The sequence below is a fragment of the Pongo abelii genome, chromosome 11, assembly GCF_028885655.2.
Source record: "Pongo abelii isolate AG06213 chromosome 11, NHGRI_mPonAbe1-v2.0_pri, whole genome shotgun sequence".
NCBI classification, from domain to species: domain Eukaryota; kingdom Metazoa; phylum Chordata; class Mammalia; order Primates; family Hominidae; genus Pongo; species Pongo abelii.
In genome coordinates, this window is record NC_071996.2 from 109,478,184 (window position 1) to 109,503,619 (window position 25,436).

General features: G+C 43.1%; 1 protein-coding gene across 7 annotated transcripts in view; it reads right to left on the minus strand.

Annotated features, from left to right (window-relative positions):
• Positions 1 to 8,776: 8,776 nt before the first annotated feature.
• The window catches only part of CMKLR2 (chemerin chemokine-like receptor 2), a 38,218-nt gene continuing 21,558 nt past the window's right edge, over positions 8,777 to 25,436 (minus strand). For 2 of the 7 annotated variants that reach the window (XM_054549680.2, XM_054549681.2), the window contains 2 exons: positions 13,013 to 13,193; positions 8,777 to 10,733 (listed from right to left, as the gene is read on the minus strand). In XM_054549680.2, coding sequence (XP_054405655.1) covers positions 9,638 to 10,705 — 1,068 coding nt within the window. In that variant the 5' untranslated portion in view covers positions 10,706 to 10,733; positions 13,013 to 13,193 and the 3' untranslated portion in view covers positions 8,777 to 9,637. Of the gene's footprint in view, positions 10,734 to 11,427; positions 11,526 to 12,589; positions 13,194 to 25,436 lie in introns of those variants that run through there. The other 5 variants (XM_063712997.1, XM_063712998.1, XM_054549679.2 and 2 more) reach the window with 3 other exon arrangements.

Genomic DNA, 25,436 nt, shown 5'->3' on the forward strand with positions numbered 1-25,436 from the left:
GAAACTATATTATAAGGAAGATTTATTTAACAGATAGATACATTGAATAATACCTCTAAGCAATGTTTATAATCCAACAGCCTAAAAGTCATGGGAGACATTTTCAGGTTGTCATTATCATGAGAGCCAGCAGAGGGCAGCACTACATTTTCTGGAAAACCAGAGAGCCTGGGAATAATGAAAATGCCAAAAGAAAAAAACACAAAAAACAAAAACCATGAATAAATTTAAGTGAATGGTAATAAAAATTCGCAATTATTGACATGGTGAAGGGATTGAGTTCCAAATAGCTTGGCCAAAATATTAAGTATCAGCAGAAGTTTATGATGAAGAAACTAATGATTAATAATTTGTTTAAAGGTGGTCAGAAATTTAGAATAGTCAATACAAACCACAGATGTCTTCAGAATCCTACACTGATGAATGATGAAGCATACCATTTTGAAATCTTGATTCTATACCCTTGAATAAAAAATATTTTGATGGTATCTTTTAACTTCATATTTTAAAAAATAGATGGCTGGATGTGGTGTCTCACACCTGTATTCCCAGCACTTTGGGAGGCCGAGGCAGCTGGATCACGAGGTCAGGAGATCTAGACCATCCTGGCTAACACAGTGAAACCCTGTCTCTACTAAAAATACAAAAAATTAGCCAGGTGTGGTGGCATGCACCTGTAGTCCCAGCTACTTGGGAGGCTGAGGCAGGAGAATCGCTTGAACCCAGGAGGCAGAGGTTGCAGTGAGCTGAGATCGTGCCACTGCACTCCAGCCTGGGCGACAAAAGCGAGACTCCATCTCAAAAGAAAAAAAAAAAGATAATATACCAACAGTTCAAAATTCAAGAGTATGTACAGTGAAGTCTCTCCTGTCCCCTAGGCCTCCAGTTCCACTCCATCAAAGCAGTGTTAACAGGTTCTTAGTTCTTTCCAGAGCTACTGTAAGCTTATGCATAGACTAATTGTAACATACCACATAGACTTCTACACCTTGCATTTTCCTTATGAAAATGAACACCTTGGGGCCGGGTGCAGTGGCTCACGCCTATAATCCCAACACTTTGGGAGGCCTAGGTGGGCAGATCACAAGGTCAAGATATCCAGACAATCCTGGCCAACATGGTGAAACCCTGTGTCTACTAAAAATACAAAAATTAGCCGGCCGTGGTGGCGCACGACTGTAGTCCCAGCCACTCGGGAGGCTGAGGCAGGAGAATCGCCTGAACCCGGGAAGCGGAGGTTGCAGAGAGCTGAGAGATCACACCACTGCACTCTGTCTCAAAAAAAAAAAAAAAAAAAAGAGCCAGGTGCGGTGGCTCATGCCTGTAATCCCAGAGGTGGGGGATCACGAGGTCAGGAGTTCGAGACCAGCTTGGGCAACATGGTGAAACCCCATCTCTACTAAAAATACAAAAAAAAAAAAAAAAAAAAAAGAAATGAACACCTTGGAGATTATGCCTTGGATATCCCATTATTAGTACATCCTTATTTAATAGATGCATAATTCATGTTCTCATTTCATAATTCATTTTCTCATAGTTCATTTAGACAGTCTCCTGTTGATTGGATTCTTAGGTTGCTTTTAATGTTTTGTTATTATGGGCAGTGCTGCAGTAGAAAACCCTGATACTCATTTTCTTGAGAGCCAATATACTGAATGAACTGGTTTGTTTTGTTTTGTTTTGTTTTTTTGAGGTGGAGTCTCACTCTGTTGCCTGGGCTGGAGTGCAGTGGCGCTATCTCAGCTCCCTGCAACCTCTGCCTCCCGGGTTCAAGTGATTCTCCTGCCTCAGCCTCCCGAGTAGCTGGGATTACAGGTGCCCGCCACTATGCCCAGCTAATTTTTTGTATTTTTAGTTTGATGAGGTTTCACCATGTTGGCCAGGCTGCCCTCAAACTCCTGACCTTGTGATCCCCACTCCTCAGCCTCCCAAAGTGCTGGGATTACAGGCATGAGCTGCTGCGCCTGGCCCATGAACTTGTTTTAAACCAAGTCTCAGAAGGCACTGGTTTCCAAAGAGATTTTTTTTTTTTCCTGTTTCTGGCTTTAGAGTGGAAGGAAGCAAAGATAAAAAAAGAGCCTACTTTTTTTTTTTTTTTTTTTTTTTGCATGCCCCATAAATGATTATAATGACTATGAAAGTTTTCTTTCTTTTTTTTTTTTGAGACAGGATCTCAATCTATCATCCAGGCTGGAGTGCAGTGGCACGATCACGGCTCACTGCAGCCTTGAACTCCTAGGCTTAAGCAATTCTGCCTCAGCCTCCTGAGTAGCTGGGACTGCAGGCACGTGCCACCATACCCAGCTAATTTTAAAAAATTTGTTTAGAGATGGGGTCTTGCTATGATGCCCAGGCTTTGAACTCCTGGACTCAAGTGATCCTTCCACTTTGGCCTTCCAAGGTACTGGGATTACAGGTGTGAGCCACCGTGTCCAGCCTGAAACAGTATCTTTCATGTTTGGCATCCCTAGCAGAGGGCTGGACAGTGTGGGAACTCAAAACTGATTCCTTCTGTATCACTTTGTTAGATGAAACAAAAAAACATGGAAGAGGAGAAAATTAGTATAGGGAGGCAATTCAAACATAAAATTGTTAAAAATAAAAGTCATTGGTTTGGGGATTAAGCAAATAATCTAAAAGTTCAGAAGGTCAGAGAAGGCTAGAATTGATGAAAAGTTTTTTGGAAGAATCAGATATAAAGATCTGAGAAGTAATTAGACAAATTCGTGAGATTTTGCAGTGTGTGTTTGGAATCTTAGATAGGATGGGGCCAGTCTGTAGACACATTTGAATTACAGACTGGCACATTATATGAGGTTTCCAAACCAGAGAATATTAACGTTAAGACAGCTTTGATCGGGAGGTGATATGAATGAAAGCAAGGAGATCAAATGACTTATAATCCTCACAGATGGAAATGTCTAAATTATGGCATATGTATTCAATGAAATATTTTATAAAATTTATTTTTTTGAGATGGAGTCTTGCTCTGTTGCCCAGGCTGGCGTGCCGTGGCGTGATGTCGGCTCATTGCAACCTCCACCTCCCAGGTTCAAGTGATTCCCCTGCCTCAGCCTCCCAAGTAGCTGGGATTACTTTTGTGCGCCACAATGCCCGGCTAATTTTTGTATTTTTAGTAGAGATGAAGTTTTGCCATGTTGGCCAGGCTGGTCTTGAACTCCTAATCTCAAGTGATCTGCCCATCTCAGCCTCCCAAAGTGCTGGGATTACAGGCATGAGCCACCATGCCCAACCTAAACTTTATTTTTAAAAGTAAGTCTATAGCAGCATTGAGAAATGCTTGATATTTCATGGACTATTACTATGAAAAGATATGCTTATTTGTCCATGATTATTCAGTAAATATACTAAGTCACTAGTAAGTGACAGAGGAGGAACACAAACCAGGGTCTTCATAGGCCAGTTGATGTGTTGGTAACAGAATACGGAAGGTTCTTCATCCCTGCTTTTAGACAGTTTAATCCTATTTCATCAGTGTAATCCTTGCTTCATATTCTCATGAATATGATGAGGTGAGGTGAGGTGATAAGAAAATATCGTGAGGGATAAGAAAATATCACGTAAGGGTAAACTTTACCTTGTGTAAATTGAGACTTAAACACTAAAACACTGTTCTAAGCGGAGGTTCTCAAACGTCAATTCTTGATGTCTGTCCACTCACAGGCTCAACACTACATGGAAGCTGCCAAGGCTTGAGGCTTGAACCCTCTGAAGCCATGGCCCAAGCTCTACGGTGGACCCTTTCAACCATGGCTGGAGTGGCTGGGATGCAACGCACCAAGTCCCTAGGTTGCATACAGCATGGGGACTCTGGGCCCGGCCCATGAAACCACTTTTTCCTCCCAGGCCTTTGGGCCTTTGGGCCTGTGATAGAAGGGGTGCTGCAAATGTTTTTTTGACATGTCCTAGAGACATTTTTCCCCATTGTCTTGGTGATTAATATTTGGTTCCTCATTACTTATGCAAATTTCTGCAGCCAGCTTGGATTTCTCCTCAGAAAATGAGATTTTCTTTTCTATTGCATTGTCAGGCTGCAAATTTTCCAAACTGTTATGCGCTGCATCCTTATAAAACTGAATGCCATTAACAGCACCCAAGTCACCCCTTGCATGCTTTGCTGCTTAGAAATTTCTTCTGCCATGATATGGTTTGGCTGTGTCCCCACCCAAATCTCATCTTGAATTTCCACGTGTTGTGGGAGGGACCTGGCAGGAGGCAATTGAATCATGGGGGCAGGTCTTTCTCATGCTGTTCTCATGATACCCAGTCATGGGTATGTTTTACCCATGATTTAGAGTATCTGGTGGGATAAATTTCTAAGCAGCAAAGCATTCAAGAGGTGACTTGAGTGCTGTTAAAGGCATTCAGTTTTATAAGGGAAGCAGAGCATAAAAGTTTGGAAAATTTGCAGCCTGACAATGCAATAAAAAAGAAAATCCCATTTTCTGAGGAGAAAGTCAAGTCAGCTGCAGAAATTTGCATAAGTAACAGGGAGCCGAATGTTAATCACCAAGACAAGGGGAAAATGTCTCCAGGGTACATCAGAGGTCTTCATGGCAGCCCTTCCCATCACAAGCCTGGAGGCCTAGGAAGAAAAAGTGGTTTCGTGTGCTGGGCCCAGGGTCCCTGTGCTGTGTGCAGTCTAGGAACTTGGTGCCCTGTGTCCCAGCTGCTCCAGCCATGGCCGAAAGGGGCTGATGTAGAGCTCGGGCCATGGCTTCAGAGGGTGTAAGCCCCAAGCCTGGGCAGCTTCCATGTGGTGTTGGGCCTTCAAGTGCACAGACATCAATAATTGAAGTTTGGGAACCTCTGCCTAGATTTCAGATGTATGGAAACACCTGGATGCCCAGGCAGAGGGGCAGGTCCTCATGGAGAACCTCTGTCAGGGTAGTGCAGAAGGGAAATGTGGGGTGGGAGCCCCCATACAGGGTTTCTACTGGGGCACCGCCTAGTGGAGCTGTGAGAAGAGGGCCACTGTCCTTCAGACCCCAGAATGGTAGATCCACTGACAGCTTACACCGTTCGCCTGGAAAAGCTTCAGGCACTCAATGTCAGCCTGTGAAGGCAGCCAGAAGGGAAGCTGTACCCTGCAAAGCCACAGGGGCAGAGCTTCCCAAGACTATGGGAACCTACTACCTCTTGCATCAGCATGACCTGGATGTGAGACATGGAGTCAAAGGAGATCATTTTGGAGCACGCGCCACCACACCCTGCTAATTTTGTATTTGTAGTAGAGACGGGGTTTCTCCATGTTGGTCAGGCTGGTCTCGAACTCCTGACCACAGGTGATCCACCCACCTCGGCCTCCCAAAGTGCTGGGATTATAGGTGTGAGCCACTGTGCCCGGCCTGGACTCTGGCCTTCTGAGTTAATGCTGAAATGAGACTTTGGAGGACTGTTGGGAAGGCGTGATTGGGTTTGAAATGTGAGGACATGAGATTTGGCAGGGGCCGGAGTAGAATGATATGGTTTGGCTATGTCCCCACCCAAATCTCATCTTGAATTTTCATGTGTTGTGGGAGGGACCCAATAGGAGGTAATCGAACCATGGGGCAGGACTTTCTTGTGCTATTCTCGTGATAGCGAGTAAGTCTCACAAGATCTGACGGTTTTACAAAGGGGAGTTTCCCTGTGCAAGCTCTCTTGTCTGCCCCAAGTGAGACATGCCTTTCACCTTCCACCATGATTGTGAGGCCTCCCCAGTCAAGTGGAACTGTAAGTCCATTAAACCTCTTTCTTTTGTAAAACGCCCAGTCATGGGTATGTGTTTATCACCAGCCTGAAAACAGACTGCTACAAGTCAGATACCCTAAATCATCTCTCTCAAGTTCAAAGTTCCACAAATCTCTAGGGCAGGGGCAAAATGCCACCAGTCTCTTTGCTAAAACATAACAAGAATGACCTTTGCTCAAGTTTCCAACAAGTTCGTCATCTCCATCTGAGACCACCTCAGCCTGGACCTTATTGTTCATATCACTATCAGCATTTTTGTCAAAGCCATTCAACAAGTCTCTAAGAAGTTCCAAACTTTCCCACATTCTCCTATCTTCTTCTGAGCCCTCCAAATTGTTTCAACCTCTGCCTGTTACCCAGTTCCAATGTCACTTCCACATTTTCAGGTACCTTTTCAGCAGTGACCCACTCTACTGGTGCCAATTTACTGTATTTGTCTGTTTTTGCGCTGCTGATAAAGACCTACCTGAGACTGGGCAATTTACAAAAGAAAGAGGTTGAATTGGACTCACAGTTCCACATAGCTGCGGAGGCCTCACAATCATGGTGGAAGTTAAGGAGGAGCAAGCCACATCTTCTGGGGATGGTGGCAGGCAAAAAGACTGCTCCCTTCATAATTTTCAAAAGAAAATTGAGAAATTATAGAAATTGAAATATGTTTTTAAACTTGTAGTGAGTAGCAGAGTCAGATAAGACAAAGACTCTAGCAGAGACTGGGATAAGAGGCTGATCTTCAGAAGAGACTGGGATAAGGGGTGGATCTTTGGGAAACCCCAAAGACAAACATACAGATTTCCAGTGTTTCTTCACCTCCACAGTTGGATGGAATCTCTTTCCTCTGAACAATCTGCACTTCTCCTTGGCTCTCTTATGGCACTTATTATTTTGTACCTTATTTTAGGATTTTTAATGCAGGTTTAATCTCACTTTCTAAACCCATTCCATGCTGTGCAGATCTATGCAAACCAACCATCAAAGTCTGAGGAAGCTGAGAGGCTAAAGAGGCTGACTTATCCAGTTTCTCAGAAAGAAACATTTGATAGAGACTTATGAACAGAAGACATATCTGTGTCTTGGATGGTGGTGAGACAAGATGGTGGATCCCCGCACCATTACCCTGAAGACCCAGGGCTTATATACCTTAGGGAAAAAGTGATTTGGAAGGGATGTGTAGTCTAAAATTCAACAGATTTGCACCATGAAGAGGTCACTGACCTAAAGGTATGCTTTATTGATCTTACACTGGGGTCTATATAAATATAGGAATAGAAGGTGGAAATATATCAATATGTCCATGATTTTTCTGAAATCATTCTGAAATTAGACTGGTCTGTTTGCCATCTGAATGTTTTTCATATATACCCTTAGTTTATACACGTTTACATACCCATTTCCTCTTTTTTAAATTTCAACTTTTATTTTAGTTAGGGGGGCACATGTGCAGATTCATTACATGGGAATATTGTGTGATGCTGAGGTTTAAAGTATGAATCCTGTCACCCTGGTAGTGAGCACAGTACCCCAACAGGTGGTTGTTTTTTTTTGAGACTGACTCTCGCTCTGTTGCCCAGGCTGGAGTGCAGCGGCTCGATCTCAGCTCACTGCAACCTCTACCTCCTGGGTTCAAGTGATTCTTCTGCCTCAGCCTCCTGAGTAGCTGGGATTACAGGCACGTGCCACCACGCCCAGCTAATTTTTTTATTTTTAGTAGAGACGGGGTTTCACCATGTTGGTCAGGCTGGTCTCGAATTCCTGACCTTGTGATCCACCCCTCCTCGGCCTCCCAAAGTGCTGGAATTACAAGTATGAGCCACTGAACCTGGCCGCCCAGGCTTTTTTTTTGAGACAGAGTCTTACTCTGTTGCCCAGGCTAGAGTGCAGTGGTGCAATCTTGGTTCACTGCAACCTCTGCCTCCCAGGTTCAAGTGATTCTCTTGCCTCAGCCTCCTGAGTAGCTGGGACTACAGGTGCGTGCCACCACGCCCGGCTAATTTTTGTATTTTTAGTAGAGATGGGGTTTCACCTTGTTGACCAGGCTGGTCTTGAACTCCTGACTTCAGGTGACCCGCCTACCTTGGCCTCCCAAAGTGCGGGGATTACAGGCATTAGCCATCGAGCCCAGCCTCAGCTCCCACTTACAAGTGAGAACATGCAGTATTTGGTTTTCTGTCCTGCACTAATTTACTTAGGATAATGGCCTCCAGTTCCATCCATGTTGCTGCAAAGGACACAATTTCATTCTTTTTTGTGGCTGTGCAGTAGTCCATGATGTATATGTACCACACTTTTTTATTCAATCTACCATTGATAGGTACCCGATACCCAGAATTTTCTAAAAGCATTTCTGTTTATAATGATACCGTAGAGGATTAAAGATGGGTGGAATTTTTTTTGACATTCTTTCTGTTGAGAGGTGGGGATCTGTGTCTCTTCCCCTTGAACCTGAGCTGGTCTATGCCTGCTTTGACCAATACAATACAGTAGAAGTGATACTGTACCTGTGCCAGTCATAGACTTTAAGAGGACTAGAAATTTCCACCTTGGCCTCTTGGAGCCCTGAGTTGCCACATTGGAAGTCTGGCTACCCTGAAGTGCCATGGTGGAATAGCTGTGTTGGGAGGGGAGAGGGAGGGAGGGAAGGGGATGTCTTAGGCAGCTTCCAGCTGTGATTTGCATCATCTCAGTCCAGCTGATGCTCCAGATATTGCAAAGCAGAGAGAGATGAACCTCCTTTCTGACTTCTTTGAATTCCTGACCCTCAGAATTGTGAGAACTATATCACAAGTATAAATTGTTTTAAGAACTAGGTTTAGGAGGATTTTATTAAGCATCATTAGTTAACTGGGTTTTTGGAGTGTGGCGATGGTATTTGTGGACACCATCCCAGGAACATGAGCTGTCATATCCCCTCCTCTTCCACTTCCCATTGCAACCAATAAAGGCTGTTCCTACTATAAAAAAACAAAGAGAGAGAGAGGGAGAAAGAAGAAAAAACCTCCCAAATCATTAACTAGAACAGATGTTTTAAGATAACCAACAATTACTTTAATTCATAAATGTATATACATAGATTACATGAAGAAATTAAGTACACATGTTGCATTTTAAAAATGTGTCTAGTAGGTTATTTGTACAAAATTAAAATGAATTTAAGAACACATTTTAACATTTTAAAAATTAGTCATATATTTATTTATCTATTTTATTTATTTATTTTTGAGACAGAGTTTTACTCTTGTTGCCCAGGCTGGAGTGCAATGGTGTGATCTTGGCTCACCGCAACCTCTGCCTCCCAGGTTCAAGTGATTCTCCTACCTCAGCCTCCTGAGTAACTGGGATTACAGACATTCACCACCATGACCGGCTAATTTTGTATTTTTAGTAGAGACGGGGTTTCTCCATGTTGGTCAGGCTGGTCTCGAATTCCCGACCTCAGGTGATCCCCCCTTCTTGGCCTCCCAAAGTGCTGGGATTACAGGTGTGAGCCACTGTGCCTGGCCAATCATATATTTAATATTAAGACTTAAGGCTTTAGAAAAGTTATTATTTAAAAAATAACTGATATTGCTTCAAAAGTGATTAATTCACCATGGTATAATTAACAAGAATGATGCATTTCATTTAAGTTGAAGAAAAAAATTATGCGGATCCTTCCTAAGTATTTTCAGTTTTTTAAAAAAAATTTATTGCCACATCACAAGGAGTCAAGAGGATCCTTCCTAAGTTTCATATCCACACAAAAATGTGATGCCTATATAGTGACCAGAAACAATAACAATGAAAGTGGAGTCGGCTCTCTATCTTGGAAACAATTTTAATCTGAAAGCATCAGTCAGAGGACCCACATAAAAAGCCATATACTGATTTGTGGAAAAGTAATAACTTATTGAGCTGTTTCCAGGAGACACAGATTCTTGGTTTCTGAGTTCCTGAGCTGTTCACTCACTGTGCCAGAACAGCTGACTTCCCACAGCGTGTACTTGAGTATCTCAGCAACTGAGGACCGGAAGCGAGCTTGGAACTTCTTACTAATTAGGACATAAAGGATGGGGTTCAAGCAACTATTGAGGAATGCCAAACCAGTGGAGAGGGGGATTCCAGCCTGCATCACATGGTGGGAATAGCTGTTGTGGTGAATGGTGAGCTCCCAAATGCTAAACAGGTGATAAGGAGTCCAGCAAACCACAAAGGCCACAACCACAACCAGAATTGTCCAGAAATGCCTACTGGAAATCAGGATGCTTCGCTTCTTCACCTTGAAGATGAGACACAAGTAGCAAATACTCATTGTTAGCAAAGGGAAGAGATAGCCAACGATAAATTTCACCCAGGTCAGAACATGGTGCCTGATCAAAGTGAGGTCAGGATCATGCTTCTGAAAATTGTTATAGCAAAGAGTATGATTATTGAACTCCACAGTGTCCCGGAAGTATAGGGCAGGACTGCCAATTAGAGAAGCCAAAAGCCAGATGAATATAATGACAATCAGAGAGTTCTTGAGAGTTCGATGCCGATGAGATAAGACAGGATGGATCAAGTGGATATAGTGGTCGAGGCTGATCACTGTCAGGAAAAAAACACTGGCAAACATGTTCAACTGGGCAGTGAAGGAATTGGCTTTGCACAGCCAGATGCCAAAGGGCCAGTGGAAATTCATGGCCACATAGGAGATGTACAGGGGCAGGAAGAGAAGGAAAATGAAATCCGCAATGGCTAGATTGAGGAACCACAGAGTGGTGACTGTCTTCTTCCACTTGAACCCCGTGAACCAAATGACAATGGCATTTCCTGGAATTCCCAGAACAAAAGCCAAACAATATAACACCAGGGAGACCCAGTGAACAACTCCCAGCTGGACTTTCTCCTCCAAATCAGACTCCAGAGAGTAATAGTCTAGGTCATAGGAATAGTTTTCAAATTCTTCAAATAATGTTTCCTCCAAATCTTCCATGACCTTGCTAAATGGAGAATGAAGAAATCTGTAGAAGCAAATTTAAAAAGAAAGAAAAAAATTTTTAAAGAAAAATAAAAGTGCAGTGAATGATAAGGAACATGAAGATAAAAATATTTCAGGTTATGCACCAGACATAGTATTTTTTTTTTTTCTTTTCTTTGAGACAGGGTTTCACTCTGTTGCCCAAGCTGGAGTGCAATGGCATGATTTTGGCTCACTGCAGCCTTGACCTCCTAGGCTCAAGTGCCTCCTACCTCAGCCTCCCCAATAACTAGGACCACAGGTGCTCATGACCATGCCCAGCCAATTTTTAAATTTTTTGTAGAGATGAGGTCTCACTATGTTGCCCAGGCTGGTCTCGAACTCCTGGGCTCAAGTGATCCTCCTACCTCAGCCTCCCAAAGTGCTGGGATTATAGGCATGAGCAACTATGCCCAGCAAATATAGTATATTTTTTGATAGGACTTGTGGTTATACTCCATATGTTCAAGTCTTGGTGAGCCTCAGTTTCACTCTGATTATCATTCTCCCAGCATGAGAGTTCATTTCTGTAAAGTATTTAGTACTTGCTAAATTAAAATGAATGACTCTACAGTTATAATACTTCTGTTCGTAATGCTTGTAGGGCTGACTAGAGAGAATTCAACAAGCATTTATTAGATTCCTACTATGCATTATTATTTTATGGCAGATGCAAAAGAAAACGGATTAATACTTACAGAGTGATAACTTCAAAATCTGTATTTCAGCCAGACACAATGGCTCACACCTGTAATCCCAGCACTTTGGGAGGCTGAGGCAGGGAGATCGCTTGAGACCAGCCTGGGAAATATAACAAAAACCTGTCTCTACAAAAAAAATTTTTTAAAAATAGCCAGATCTGGTTGCTTATGCTGTAGTCCTAACTACTCAGGAGGCTGAGGCAAGAGGATTGCATGAGCCCAGGAGTTTGAGGCTGCAGGGAGCTATGATCAAGCCACTGCACTCCAGCCTGGGCAACAGAGCAGCACCCCACCTCAAAACAAAATTTTTCCTGAAAAATCTGGATTTGTTGTTGCCCTGGCTTCTTAAACTCTAGATAAAGAGTTCCTACTACTTCCTAGACCAATCCACCTGGATGTCACTGGAGATTTTGACCTGAGATTTTGCATCCAAGGATGTTTTGAGTCCATGTTTATGAAAGCAAACATAGTAATCAGAATTATATCAATATGGATGGCTTCTCATCCAAAAGGTGGCTTTTGGAGTAAATTTGATTATGACCACTTAATTTCTATATTAATTTCCTACAGAATGCAATTAAGCTTTATTTAAATTTTTACCTTATTGAAATAATTCTTTTCTATAATAATTTATGACAAAGATTAGATTTTTTTTTGAGACAGGCTTCTATTTTTTTTGTTTGTTTGTTTGTTTGTTTGAGACAACCTCCCGTTACAGAGGCTGGAATGCATGGCACGATCTCGGCTCACTGTAGCCTCTGCTTCCTGGGCTCAAGCAGTTCTCCTGTTTGAGCCTCCTGAGTAGTTGGGATTACAGATTCCGGCTACCACTCCTGGCTAATTTTTGTATTTTTAGTAGAGACAGGGTTTCACCATGTTGACCAGGCTGGTTTCGAACTCCAGATCTCAAGTGATCCACCCATCTCAGCCTCCCAAAGTGCTGGGATTACAGGTGTAAGCCAGAGTGCCTGGCCAAAGATTGGATTTATTAATCAGTTTTACTTTATTTTTGCCCATACCAAATTTTGTCTCTTATAATTTCTACCAAAGTAAGTTTTATTTTGTGCCCACTCCCTGCCCTTTTTTTTTTTTTTTTTTTTGAGACGGAGTTTTGCTCTTGTTGACCAGGCTGGAGTGCAGTGGTGTGATCTTGGCTCACCTCAACCTCACCTCCCAGGTTCAAGCAATTCTCCCGCCTCAGCCTCCCGAGTAGCTGGAATTACAGGCGTGTGCCACCATGCCCAGCTAATTTTTGTGTTTTTAGTAGAGACACGGTTTCTCCATGTTGGTCAGGCTGGTCTCGAACTCCCGACTTCAGGTGATTCGCCCACCACGGCCTCCCAAAGTGCTGGGATTACAGGCAAGAGCCACTGCACCCAGCTGTTTTGTTTTGTTATTTTTGAGACGGAGTCTTGCTTGTCACCAGGCTGGAGTGCAGTGGCACCATCTCGGCTCATTGCAACCTCCACCTCCCGGGTTCACGCGATTCTCCTGTCTCAGCCTCTAGGTATTTTTAGTAGAGACAGGGTTTCACCATGTTGGCCAGGATGGTCTCGATCTCTTGACCTCGTGATCCACCCACCTGGGCCTCCCAAAGTGCTGGGATTACAGGAATAAGCCACCGCGCCCGGCCCCTCTGTCTTTTTTCTTATCAAGGCCAGTTTTTCTGGGTTAAGAAGACTTGAATGTCAGTTTTTCAATCAGCACAAAAGTATACTGTGTGCAACTCTGTCTTCTTCCATTTTATTTTGTGCTATTTCTATCTGTAGTATTGAATGAAGATCAAGCAGAAAAAAGATTAATAGTTATATTCATTTCATGGAGCTACAATCATACATGAGGCAAGTATGTAAAATTTTAGATTATAGTAGGGTTAGAATGAAGAGGTCAAAACATCCTGTGTTGCTCACAGGCATCTCAGATTCAATTTGAGTATTACTGAATTCATCATCCTACCTAAAACCTTCTGAGAAATCCATCAGGGCATAATTAAAAAACAAAAGCAATTTATTCCCTTCCTCCCAACCCTAGCCCAGCAACTTTTTTGTTCTTCAATATTCAATTCAAATGCCACCTTTCTTAGAAACATTTTCTGACTTACCTTCCTGCAGATAATTATAATTATTATTGTTATTATTAAAACAATTTATAATAAAATGGTAGTCAATGTTATTGAGAATTTACTAGATGCCAGACATGTATGATCTAATTTGATCCTCATAAGAATCTTACATACACTTGTAATCCCAGTGCTTTGGGAGGCCAAGGCAGGAGGATTGCTTGAGCCTAAGAGTTTGAGACAAACCTGGGCAACAAAGTGAGAAACTGTCTCTTAAAAAAAAAAAAAAAAAGATCTTACATCGTAGGTAAGTACAGGTGACCCTTGAAAAACATGGGGGGTGCCTAGAGGTGCTGATCCCACACACAGTAAAAAAAAATTTACATAAAACTTTTCGTTGTTATTGAGACATAGTCTCTGGCTGTCACCCAGGTCAGAATGCAGTGGCACAATCATAGCTCACTGCAGCCTCAAACTCCTAGGTTCAAGTCATTCTCCCACCTCCACCTTCCAAGTAACTGGTACTACAGAAGTACATCACCATGCCTGGCTGATATTTTTATTTTTGTAGAGATGGGGTCTTGTCATGTTGCCCAGGCTGGTCTTGAACTCTTGGCCTTAAGTGATTCTCCTGCCTCAGCCTCCCAAAGTGCTGGAATTACAGGAGTGAGTCACTGTGCCCAGCCCATTATTATTATTATTATTATTATTATTATTTTGAGACAGAGTCTTGCCCTGTTGCCCAAGCTGGAGTGCAGTGGTGCAATCTCGTCTCACTGTAACCTCCGCCTCCCAGGTTCAAGTGATTCTCCTGCCTCAGCCTCCCTAATAGCTGGGATTACAGGTGTCTGCCACCACGCCTTGCTAATTTTTATATTTATAGTAGAGATGGGGTTTCACTTTGTTGGCCAGGCTGGTCTTGAACTCCTGATGTCAGGTGATCCGCCCACCTTGGCCTCCCAAAGTGTTGTATTGGGATTTTAGGCGTGAGCCACCATGCCCGGACTTATTATTATTATTGAGACCAACTCTCTCACTCTGTTGCCCAGGCTGGAGTGCAGTGGTGCGATCTCGGCTCACTGCAACCTCTGCCTCCTAGGTTCAAGTGATTCTCCTCCCTCAGCCTCCCAAGTACCTGGGACTACAGGTTTGTGCCACCACGCCTGGCTAATTTTTGTATTTTTGGTAGAGACAGAGTTTCACCATGTTGGCCAGGCTGGTCGTCTTGATCTCCTGACCTCAAGTAATCTGCCCATCTCAGCCTCCCAAAGTGCTGGGATTACAGGCGTGAGCCACCATGCCTGGCCCTATTATTTTTTTTAGAAACGAGTATCACTATGTTGCCCAGGCTGGATTCAAATTCCTGAGCTCAAGAGTTCCTCCCGACTCAGCCTCCTAAGTAGCTGAGACTACAGGAACATACCACCAAACTTGACTTGCATATAACTTTTGACTCCCCCAAAACTTAACTATTAATAGCCTTCTGTTGATCAAAAGCCTTACTAATGACATAAAGCATCAATTAACACATATTTTGTATGTTTTATGTATTATATACTGTATTCTTGCAATAAAGTAAGCCAGAGAAAAGAAAATGTTATTAGGAAATCATAAAGGGCTGAGAGCAGTGGCTCACGCCGCTTTGGGAGGCTCCCAGCACTTTGGGAGGCCGAGGTGGGTGAATCACCTAAGGTCAGGAATTCGAGACCAGCCTGACTGACATGGTGATACCCTGTCTCTACTAAAAATACAAAATTAGCCGGGTATGGTGGTGCATGCCTGTAATCCCAGCTGCTTGGGAGGCTAAGACAGGAGAATTGCTTGAACCTGGGAGGTGGAGGTTGTAGTGAGCCGAGATCATACCATTGCACTCCAGCCTGGGTAACAAGAGCAAAACTCCATCTCAAAAAAAAAAAAAAAAAGGAAATCATAAGGAAAGAAACATGTATTTACTAGTCATTAAGTGGAAGTGGACCATCATAAAGGGCTTCATCCTCATCATCTTTACAATAAGTAGGTTGTGGAGGAGGAAGAAGATGGGTGGGTCTTGCTGTCTCGGGGTGGTAGGGGCAGAGGGAGAAAAATCTATGCCTCAGTGAATCTGCACAGTTGAAACCCGTGTTATTCAAGGATCAACTGTACTATTATTGGTCTCATTTTTAAGAAACAACACTGAAGCTTATAGAAGCTTAGTAACTTACTCAAGATCACACAACCTGCAATTGCAGAGTCAGGATCTAAAGTCAGATCTGTTGGACCCATGGCCTGAGCTCTTAACCACTACAGCATTCCCCTCTTCTGTCATACTTGTCTTATCACACTTAACATGTTATGTTGTCATTAATTTATTTTTAATTTCTTCTCTATCAGACTGTGAACTCTTTGAGAATAAGGACTCTCATGGCTGTACCCCCAGTGCCTTGTACATCTTAATATATCACAGGTGATTAACAGATGCTTAAGAAATGATTGGCTCCCATTCCAAACCAAAGATAATTTTAAAACTTCAGGTGAGATTTTGTGAGTTCACCCCTAAGTCAGGGTCACTGCCAGACTCTCTCCAACCTTGACCCACCCACAGTTTTGTTTTTTTTTTTTTTGGGTGGAGTCTGGAGTCTCACTTTGTCACCCAGGCTGGAGTGCAGTGGCGTGATCTCGGCTCATTGCAACCTTCATCCCCCGAGTTCAAGCGATTCTCCTGCCTCAGCCTCCAGAGTAGTTGGGATTACAACTGCCACTACGCTCGGCTAATTTTTTTTGTATTTTTAGTAGAGACAGGGTTTCACCTTCTTGGCCAGGCTGGTTTTGAACTCCTGACCTCGTGATCCACCCGCCTCAGCCTCCCAAAGTGCTAGGATTACAGGCGTGAGCCACCGCACCTGGCTGACCCACAGTTCTATCATCAGGATCTTGGCTTATTCCTCGACACCAAATCCCTTCCTTCGTGTGTCCTATTCCAGTGAGCAAGAATTGGCTCCTGTCATGCTGCCCCATTCTTTCAGGCCTGGGATCTCACTCTGCCCTCTCACTCACTCCTTCTGGTGGCTGACTCTCCCCAGTGTCAGATCCTTCCCAGCTTAGTCTAAAACTTTCTGTCTTTTCTGTGTACTAGGACATCCTTACCTTCCAGGCGCCTATGATCTGTTCTTTTAGGCTATTAGCAATTCAGAAGCCATATGGCCCATGGGGTGGTCTGAATCACCTTATAAAACCCTAAACAGAATCTCATTCCCCAAACAAAGAAAAGCCCATGGAAGACCCCTAATAGCTTCTAACCACTATCCTCACCAAAAGTCAGGAGCCTCCCCTTCCAATGTCATTACTGACCCTGCTGGGACAGTGTGATCATCGCAGGGCCTGTTGAAGGCAACCATCTTCTTCCGCATTCTGTTGGGGCAGGGGATTGGAGGGTGAGATACTGGTATGTTTACGTGTGTGTGCGTATGCCTTGAGGATGAGTGATCTATCTGAATAGAACACCTTCAAACAGAAAGCCCTGCACCAGAGAGGTTCCTAATCTTCCAGGAAGCAGATGAACACATTAGATTTAAGGTGTAGTTCAGGCTTGGAGAAAAAGCTTCAAGAACAGCTGGTTGATGCTCACCTGAATCCTTTATGGGAAATAGGAGCTTAGGAATTCCCCTAAGACTTAGAGCAGATGTTTTTGTGTGATGATGATGGTGAGGGGTAGGGATAGAGTGGACAAAAGAGAGACGGCAGAACTTAGCAACTGTCCTACTGAGTCCTTGAGTGGACACAGTTAACTTTTGAAGACATACTCGTTTACCTATTATACCTTGTTTGGCCATTGCTTTACAGTTTTCAGGTACTTCCAGATCTAAGTAAGTTTCCAGACCTCATTTAAACCTTCCCAAATATCTAGAGACTAAATATATTCATTTCCTAGGGCTGCCGTAACAAAGCAACAGAAACTGCTTGGCCTAAGACAACAGAAATGTATTGTCTCACAGTCTGGAGACTAAGTCTGAAATCAAGGTTGTTTCCTTCTGAGGGCTGTCCTGGAACATCTTTTCCATGCCTCTTGCCTAGCTTCTTGTGGTTTGCTGGCAAACTTTGGCCTTCCTTGGCTTGTATGTGTGTTACGCTGATCTCTGCCTACATCTTCACATAGCATTCTCCCTGTGTGACTCTGTGTCTAAATTTCCCTTTTATATAAAGACACCAGTCATTTTGAATTAGGGCCCACCCTAATACCTCATTCTATTTTCTATTCTATTGCCTCTGTAAAGACCCAATTTCTCTCTCTCTCTCTCTCTTTTTTTTTTTTTTTAAAAGACAGGGTTTCGCTCTTGTTGCCTAGGCTGGAGTGCGGTGGCATGATCTCGGCTCACTGCAACCTCTGTCTCCCGGTTTCAAGCGATTCTTCTGCCTCAGCCTCCTGAGTAGCTGGGACTACAGATGTGCACCACCACATCCGGCTTATTTTTTTATTTTTAGTAAAGACGGGGTTTCACTATATTGGCCAGGCTGGTCTCAAACTCCTGACCTTGTGATCCAGCCGCCTCGGCCTCCCAAAGTGCTGGGATTACAGGTGTGAGCCACCGTGCCCAACGTAGACCCCATTTCAAATAAGGTCACAGTCTGAGGTAATGGGGGTTAGGACTTCAACATATCTTTTTTTGGTGGGGGAGGAGGGTTACCATCTAACCCATAAGACTAACTCAGGAGTGGCAACCACCATTTCTGAATCCTGATCACTCATTCATTCAGCCAATTTTGGTAAGTGCTCACATTGTTCAGGCACTATTCTAGCTGATTGAGATACTTCACTAAATAAGACAGACAACTATTTCTTCCCTCTTAGATTTTATATTTACCAGGCAGGGATAGATAGTAAAAAAGTAATATTATAAAATTACATAGTGTATTAAAAGATAGTAAGTGCTATAGAAAGATGAAAAAATTGAACAGGATAAACGGAATAGAAGGCGGTTTTTAACTTTCTTTCTTTTCTTTTCTTTTCTTTTCTTTAAGACAGTCTTGCTTTGTTGCCTAGGCTGGAGTGCAGTGGCATGATCTTGACTCACTGCAACCTTCACATCCTGGGTTCCAGCGATTCTCCTGCCTCAGCCTCCAAGTAGCTGGGATTACAGACGTAAGCCACCACAGCCAGCTAATTTTCATATTTTTAGTATGGATGGGGTTTCACCATGTTGGCCACGCTGGTCTCAAACTCCTGACCTCAAGTGATCTGCCCACCTCAGCATCCCAAACGCTAGGATTACAGGCTTAAGCCACTGCACCCAGTCTGGTTTTAGCTTTCAGTAAGGGTGGTCTGAGAAGGACTCGTTGAAAAAATAACTGCAAAGCCTTGATGGAGGTGAGGGAATTAGTCGTGGATATTTCCAGCAAGAGTGTTCCAGGCACTATTGCTATGGCAGAAGTGTGTCTAACATATTCTAGAAGCAATAAGGATGCCAGTATGTCTAGGATAGGATGAGAAAACCGAGCAAGAGGAAGAAAAGAAGGAAAAAATTCAACAAGAATGTAGGAGGTTACATCATATAGATGCTTGTCAGCCTTTGAATGATTTTCGCAAAGGGAAAAGGCAATCTGATTTTTATTATAGAAAGATCCCTCTTTCTGCTGTGTTGAGAATAGACTGTTGGGTATAATGGTGGGGCAAACAAGTAAGAAATGGGCAGACCAGACAGAAAATTATTGCAATAATCCTGGCCAGAGATGACGGTGGCTTGGATTAGGTGGTAGCAGTGAAGGTGATGGGAAATGATTAGATTCTAGGTTTATTTTGAAGATAGAACCAATAGTTTTCTTAATGAAGTCAAATATAACCCCCAGACTTTGGAGCCTTCTGTACCAGAGTCCAAGGCCTTATACATCCCCTTTCCTCCTCTTCTCATGGGCTAGAATATAGATGCAGTGATGAGCCACCTTGCACCATGTAAATGAAGAAAACACGGTTTTTCACAAATAGAAGTTTGGGCCCCCGGGTTACCTCGTGGAACAGAGCTGTCCTACTTTTCTGGACCACCTCCTTTGGATTACTAAGTGAAAATACTCTCCTGGAATCCTTTTGGGCTATTTATTTTTTTCTTACAAAACTGTGTGGGTCTGTGGAATGGGTTTTTTTTTTCTTTTTTTTTTTGATGGAGTCTCACACTGTTGCCCGGGCTGGAGTGCAGTGGCACGATCTTGGCTCACTGCAAGCTCTGCCTCCCAGGTTCATGCCATTCTCTTGCCTCAGCCTCCCAAGTAGCTGGGACTACAGGTGCCCACCACCATGCCCAGCTAATTTTTTGTATTTTTAGTAGAGATGGGGTTTCACCGTGTTAGCCAGGATGGTCTCAATCTCCTGACCTCGTGATCCGCCTGCCTCGGCCTCTGAAAGTGCTGAGATTACAGGCGTGAGCCACCGTGCCCGGCCGGAATGGGCTTTTGTTAAAGCAGCTGAACATGTATCCTAACTAATATAACTTCTCTAGGCCCTACCTTTGAGCACTGTGGTGGAGCCCTGGCAGTGCTCACCTCCTGTGACAAGATGTTATAAGAAGTCTTTGAGGTAGGTGCTATTTCTCACAATGGTTATGTCTTCAGAAGCTCACAGGAGGAGGGAGAGGGGAGCTTCCCTTAGAGGGGACAGAAAGGGAAAGAAGCTGGCCTTATTACCCCAGCAATGGTTAGGGAGCTATTTAGGAAATCCCGTTTTCAGCCATGAAGACTTAACATGAAGGAGGTTTTGCAGTTGACTATAGTGGGTTAAAGAGGTACTGCTGGTAAGACTCTGCTGCCTTTTTTTTTTTTAAGACAGGGGTTTTGCTCTGTCACCCAGGCTGGAGAGCAGTGGCAGAATCATAGCTCACTAGGCAGTAACCCAGTTACCCTGATTAGAGAATGAAGTAGGCCAGGCACAGGGGCCCACACCTGTAATCCCAGCACTTTTGGAGGCTGAGGCGAGGGGACTGCTTGAGCCCAGGAGTTCAAGACCAGTCTGGGCAACACAGTGAAGACCCTGCCTCTATGAAAATAAGAATACATTTTTTTCCAAAAAAGAGAATGAAGGCCAGGCCCGGTGGCTCATGCCTGTAATCTCAGCACTTTGGGAGGCCAAGATGGGCAGATCACTTGAGGTCAGGAGTTCGAGACCAGCCTGGCCAACATGGCAAAACCCCATCTCTACTAAAAACACAAAAATTAGCCAGGTGCAGTAAGGCGGAGGTTGCAGTGAGCTGAGATCACACCACTGCACCCCAGTCTGGCAACAGAATGAGACTCCATCTCAAAAAATAAAATAAAAAAAAGAATGAAGTAGAAGTGGGTCAGGTGTCTGCTAAGTTATACTTTGAACTAGAATAATGGTTGAGTGCAACTTTGGGGCAGAGCACAGCTTACAGGTAGGAATTGACAGACCCAATCTGTGGAGATTAGAGCGTGAAAATGAACTGTGTGATAATGCAATCTCAAAGTAATATCGGTGCTCTCAAAGGAAAAATTGTTTACAAAGAAAGCTTACTACCTTGAGCATTTCTGCCAACTTAAATTTAAGGGCCTATAGGGATGTTTCTTTAAATTATTAAAAAGTGGTATTACACTGTATAATCAATCATGTTGTGTTGTATTTCCCTGTTTATTTTTGGTGGGATAAGAGAGAAAGGACAAAAAGAGACACAAAAAGAAAATGGGGGAAATTTTTCCTCAACTTAGCCATGTGAAGATATACATATATACATGCACACACGTATATACATATGCATATATACAAATAGTTTTTGAGAGATGATGGGAGGATGTGAATGAAGGATCAGAGATGAATAGGAGGGATGTCTGGGCAATAGAAAGAAGCTGTGGTGGGCAGTAACCGGAAATGAAGACAGATAGTAGGTGGACATTAGGTCTCTTTTTTTTCTTTTTGAGACAGAGTCTCTTTCTGTCATTCAGGCTGGAGTGGAGTGGCACAATCTTGGCTCACTGCAACCTCCACCTCCCAGATTCAAGCAATTCTCACTCGAGAATCAAGTGTGAAAAATCAAGTGATTTTTGTGCCTCAGCCTCCCAAGTAGCTGGGATTACAGGTGGGTGCCACCACACCTGGCTAATTTTTGTATTTTTAGTAGAGACAAGGTTTTGCTATGTTGGACAGGCTGGCCTTGAACTCCTGACCTCAAGTGCTCCACCCCCTTTGACCTCCCAAAGTGCTGGGATTACAGGTGTGAGCCACCACACCTGGCAGCATTAGGTCTTTAAATCCAGGTTTAAAATAAAGAGGATCATTAAACAGGCAGGATCAAGTGGTCTTGGATGGCAGTGACTTTCCATTGAGATGTCCATGTAGTTTTCTCAGTTTGGAAGAGCACAATAACAATGCCAGGATAAAGCTTTTCGACTTGACAGAAAAGAGGAAACAGCCACTGTATTTGTCTTAAACCATGTGTGCTGCTGAAAGGCAAATAAATAATTCTGACTGAAATGAAGACTAATAAAGGTCTCTATGACCATAAAAAGTTTGTGTAGCCACTTAACCACCAAGCTGTACTGTGAACAGGGATATATGTAGGGCCACCCAAGTCTATTAAAAATGTGTGAAAAATGCTTGGTGTGAAGCAAAGTTCAGAGAACCTCTATGAAGTCTCTGGTTTATGTTCCCAAGAAAGTGAAGGGACATATTTACTGCAGGGATTCAGCTGCTTCGAGGACCCACGTTATCACATTCCTGGGTTACTTCTACCTAGATACTCAAATGGCAAATCGTGTGGTTGTGGAGCATAGAACTACCTATTGAATTAAACAATCTGGTGTCTGATCTATTCAGATGTAATAGATGGCAAAGCTGAAACTCTTTTCTGAATAAATAAATTTTACCGCAAGAGTTCTGGCAGAAAGTGTAATAATAAACAGTCTATAAAATCCAGATGATTTTGGGGAAGGACACCTGGTAGAAGTGTGTAACATTAAACTTTTAAATGTGGCTTTAGACAAGGCTTGGCTATAGAGGGAAACATTTTGTTCATCTACCTTGACAAAACACAAAGATTCCTTCTGGCAGAACATTTGGCGAATGAACAGAGGTTTAATTTTGTTCTGTATTGTTGAGTTAGATGGGTTTTCATGGATCACTGCAAAAATGTACACCTCACAGAATCCTAAGGCAGTTTAGGCTCTAAGCTGGTTTGAACAGAGAAAAGGACTTGATATTGCGAACTTTGTCTGCGTAGGTTGCCTGTGTAGAGTTCCCCACACACTCTGGTAAAAAGAACTCAAGCTCTGAATGTGTCTCCTGTTAACACCACAGGGGCCCTTGGGGGAACATGTATTTTGCTTCTGACCGGATAACGGGAAGGAATAAAAAAGGCAGGGAGCGGTGGCTCACGCCTGTAATCCCAGCACTTTGAGAGGCTGAGGCAGGCAGATCACTTGAGGTCAGGAGTTCAAGACCAGCCTGGCCAACATGGTGAAACCCCATCTTTACTAAAAATACAAAAATTAGCCGGGTGTGGTGGTGCGTGCCTGTAGGCCCAGCTACTCAGGAGGCTGAGGGAGGAGAATTGCTTGAACTCAGGAGGTAGAGGTTGCAGTGAGCCAAGATGGTGCCACCGCACTCCAGCCTGGGCAATAGAGTGAGACTTCATCTAAAAAAAAAAAAAAAAAAAAAGAAAAGAAAAGAATAAATAGAATTGATGGACACAAGAGAGAAATTCTCCAGTAAAAACCACAGATCCATGACCTAGCAAACATATGGTCAGCAAGCTGTTTTTCAAGGGCTGTCTTCTTAGGAAAGAAAGATTTTTTGAAACATGTATATGTGTGTGTTGCCCCAGGGAGGTGGTATTTGGGACATTGCTCAGTATTTTCCACTGTCAAACATAAACTATACTACACCCCAGAATGTACTCAAGATGTTTGGCATCAGTAGAGTATTTTGTTGCCATTCAGATGAACGATCTCTGCTTGGAAGGCGTTGAGGCACAGCAACACTTTAAAAAGAGACCCTGTTTATTCACCCAAGGGAAGCAAAGGGAGGTTAGATGGAAATTGAAGGTTGGGTGGTGATATTGTCGCTGCTGCCAGTTGGGAGGTGGTAGAACAACCCTCACACCCCAACCCCTGGCATAGCTTATCCTGTAATAGAGATGCAGCTTGCCTAGCTGTAGTTCCCATGTCACTTATTACTTAATGCCAGGCATTAAGACAAATGACAATATTCTTTGGTGTATTAGGAAGAATGAAAGTATTTTGATTTGGCTCGAGAAGGGACAACATAAATGGGAGTGTTCTGATGACAAAGGCCTTTGAACGTCATGCTTAAGGGTTTGGATTTTATTCCATTGCTCCCAAAGCATGTAAAAATGTTTGTAGCAAGGAGTGATGTGACAGAATATTTGTTTTTGTAAAGATCATCTGGTAGCAGTTTGCAAGATGGTTTGGAAAAGAATTTGAATGGAAGTAAGACAATCATTCAGGAGCCTGTTACCACAATGGAAGTCAAAGATGGAAGGTCCTTAGACAGTGAGAGAATTGAGATGAGGGAGATGTATTTGAAAGACATTGATTTGAGAAATGAATAGAATCTTTCAGGAAGCTTAGCTGAATTGTGTATAGTCTTCACAATAACGTTTTTCTTGAGTTGGCATTGAAAACCTTGAACAGAAAAGCGAGCTAATTTTAGGCATACAAATGTTTTATCAGTTTTAAAGGCAGCGAGATTGGGAGAGAGAAAGAGAAAGTTTTTCCTTTTCAAAAAATAATTGAATCAAATGGAAATTAATGATACCTATTTTCATGATGCTGGGATCGAATTCTTGTCATAAAAGGCATTTGCAGCCTGATCTGCATGTCAGCCCCCATGCTTCACTTTGACAGTTTGAAAAGAGAACACAGCACATGTACGGGAAGTCAACGCCTACTTATGTACCTGTTGTTTTAATGCTCCACCCAGAAATTAGTGTTCTAACTTGTACAATCTGTATGGCTCTGTTGATTGCTGGGGGTGAATGATTATCCTTAGGTTAGGAAGAAACTTTTAGGCTTAATTCCTTTGCAAGACTTTAAGATAATTAACACACATGTATAATGTAAATATCAGGCAATATGGTGGTCTATGGGTTGTTGAATTAGACTGCCTGCTCTCAAATACCAGTCCTTCCTGTTTCTGGCTGTGGGATCATGGACAAATTACCTGCTACCAGAAACCTGTTTCCTCACTTGTTAAAATGGGAATAGTAATAGCACGTAACTCCTGGGGTTGCCATAATGATCACATGAGGAAATCCTTAAAAAGTGGTTAGCTCAGTGCCTGGCACACAAAGCATGCTCAATAATTGTAGGTATTGATCATTGCCTACAAGTTTTAGCTTAGGACTTTTAAAAGCAGTAGAGAATAAAGGGGAAGGCAGAGAGAGAGAGTGGGACTTCTTTGAGTTACTTCATGAGAAGGGTGAGAAGATTTTAAGTAGAGATTCAAAAACGTGTTTTGTTTCGTGGACTTTATGTTAAAAAAAATACTGAATCTGCATGGAGTTCACACATTATTATATGCCTGCCTTCTGAAGGCATCTGAGTTGGGGATCCCTGTGTCTAGCCCCAAAATGCCATGTTTATCACCATATCTGGTTAAAAGTGGTGAGAAAATATCATACTGTATAGCACTATATTTCTCTTACTTCTCTTTCTTTACTTTTTTTTTTTTTTTTTTTTAGACAGGGTCTGGCTCTGTCACCTAGGCTGTAGTGTAGTGGTGTGATGTTGGCTCACTGCAGCCTTGACCTCCCAGGGCTCAAGCAATCCTCCTACCTCAGCCCCCCGCAGCAGCTGGGACCACAGAGGCATGTGCCACCACGCCCAGCTAATTTTTTTTTTTTTTTGATACGGAGTCTCGCGCTGTCGCCTAGGCTGGAGTGCAATGGCGCGATCTCGGTTCACTGCAACCTCTGCCTCCCGGGTTCACACTATTCTCCTGCCTCAGCCTCCTAAG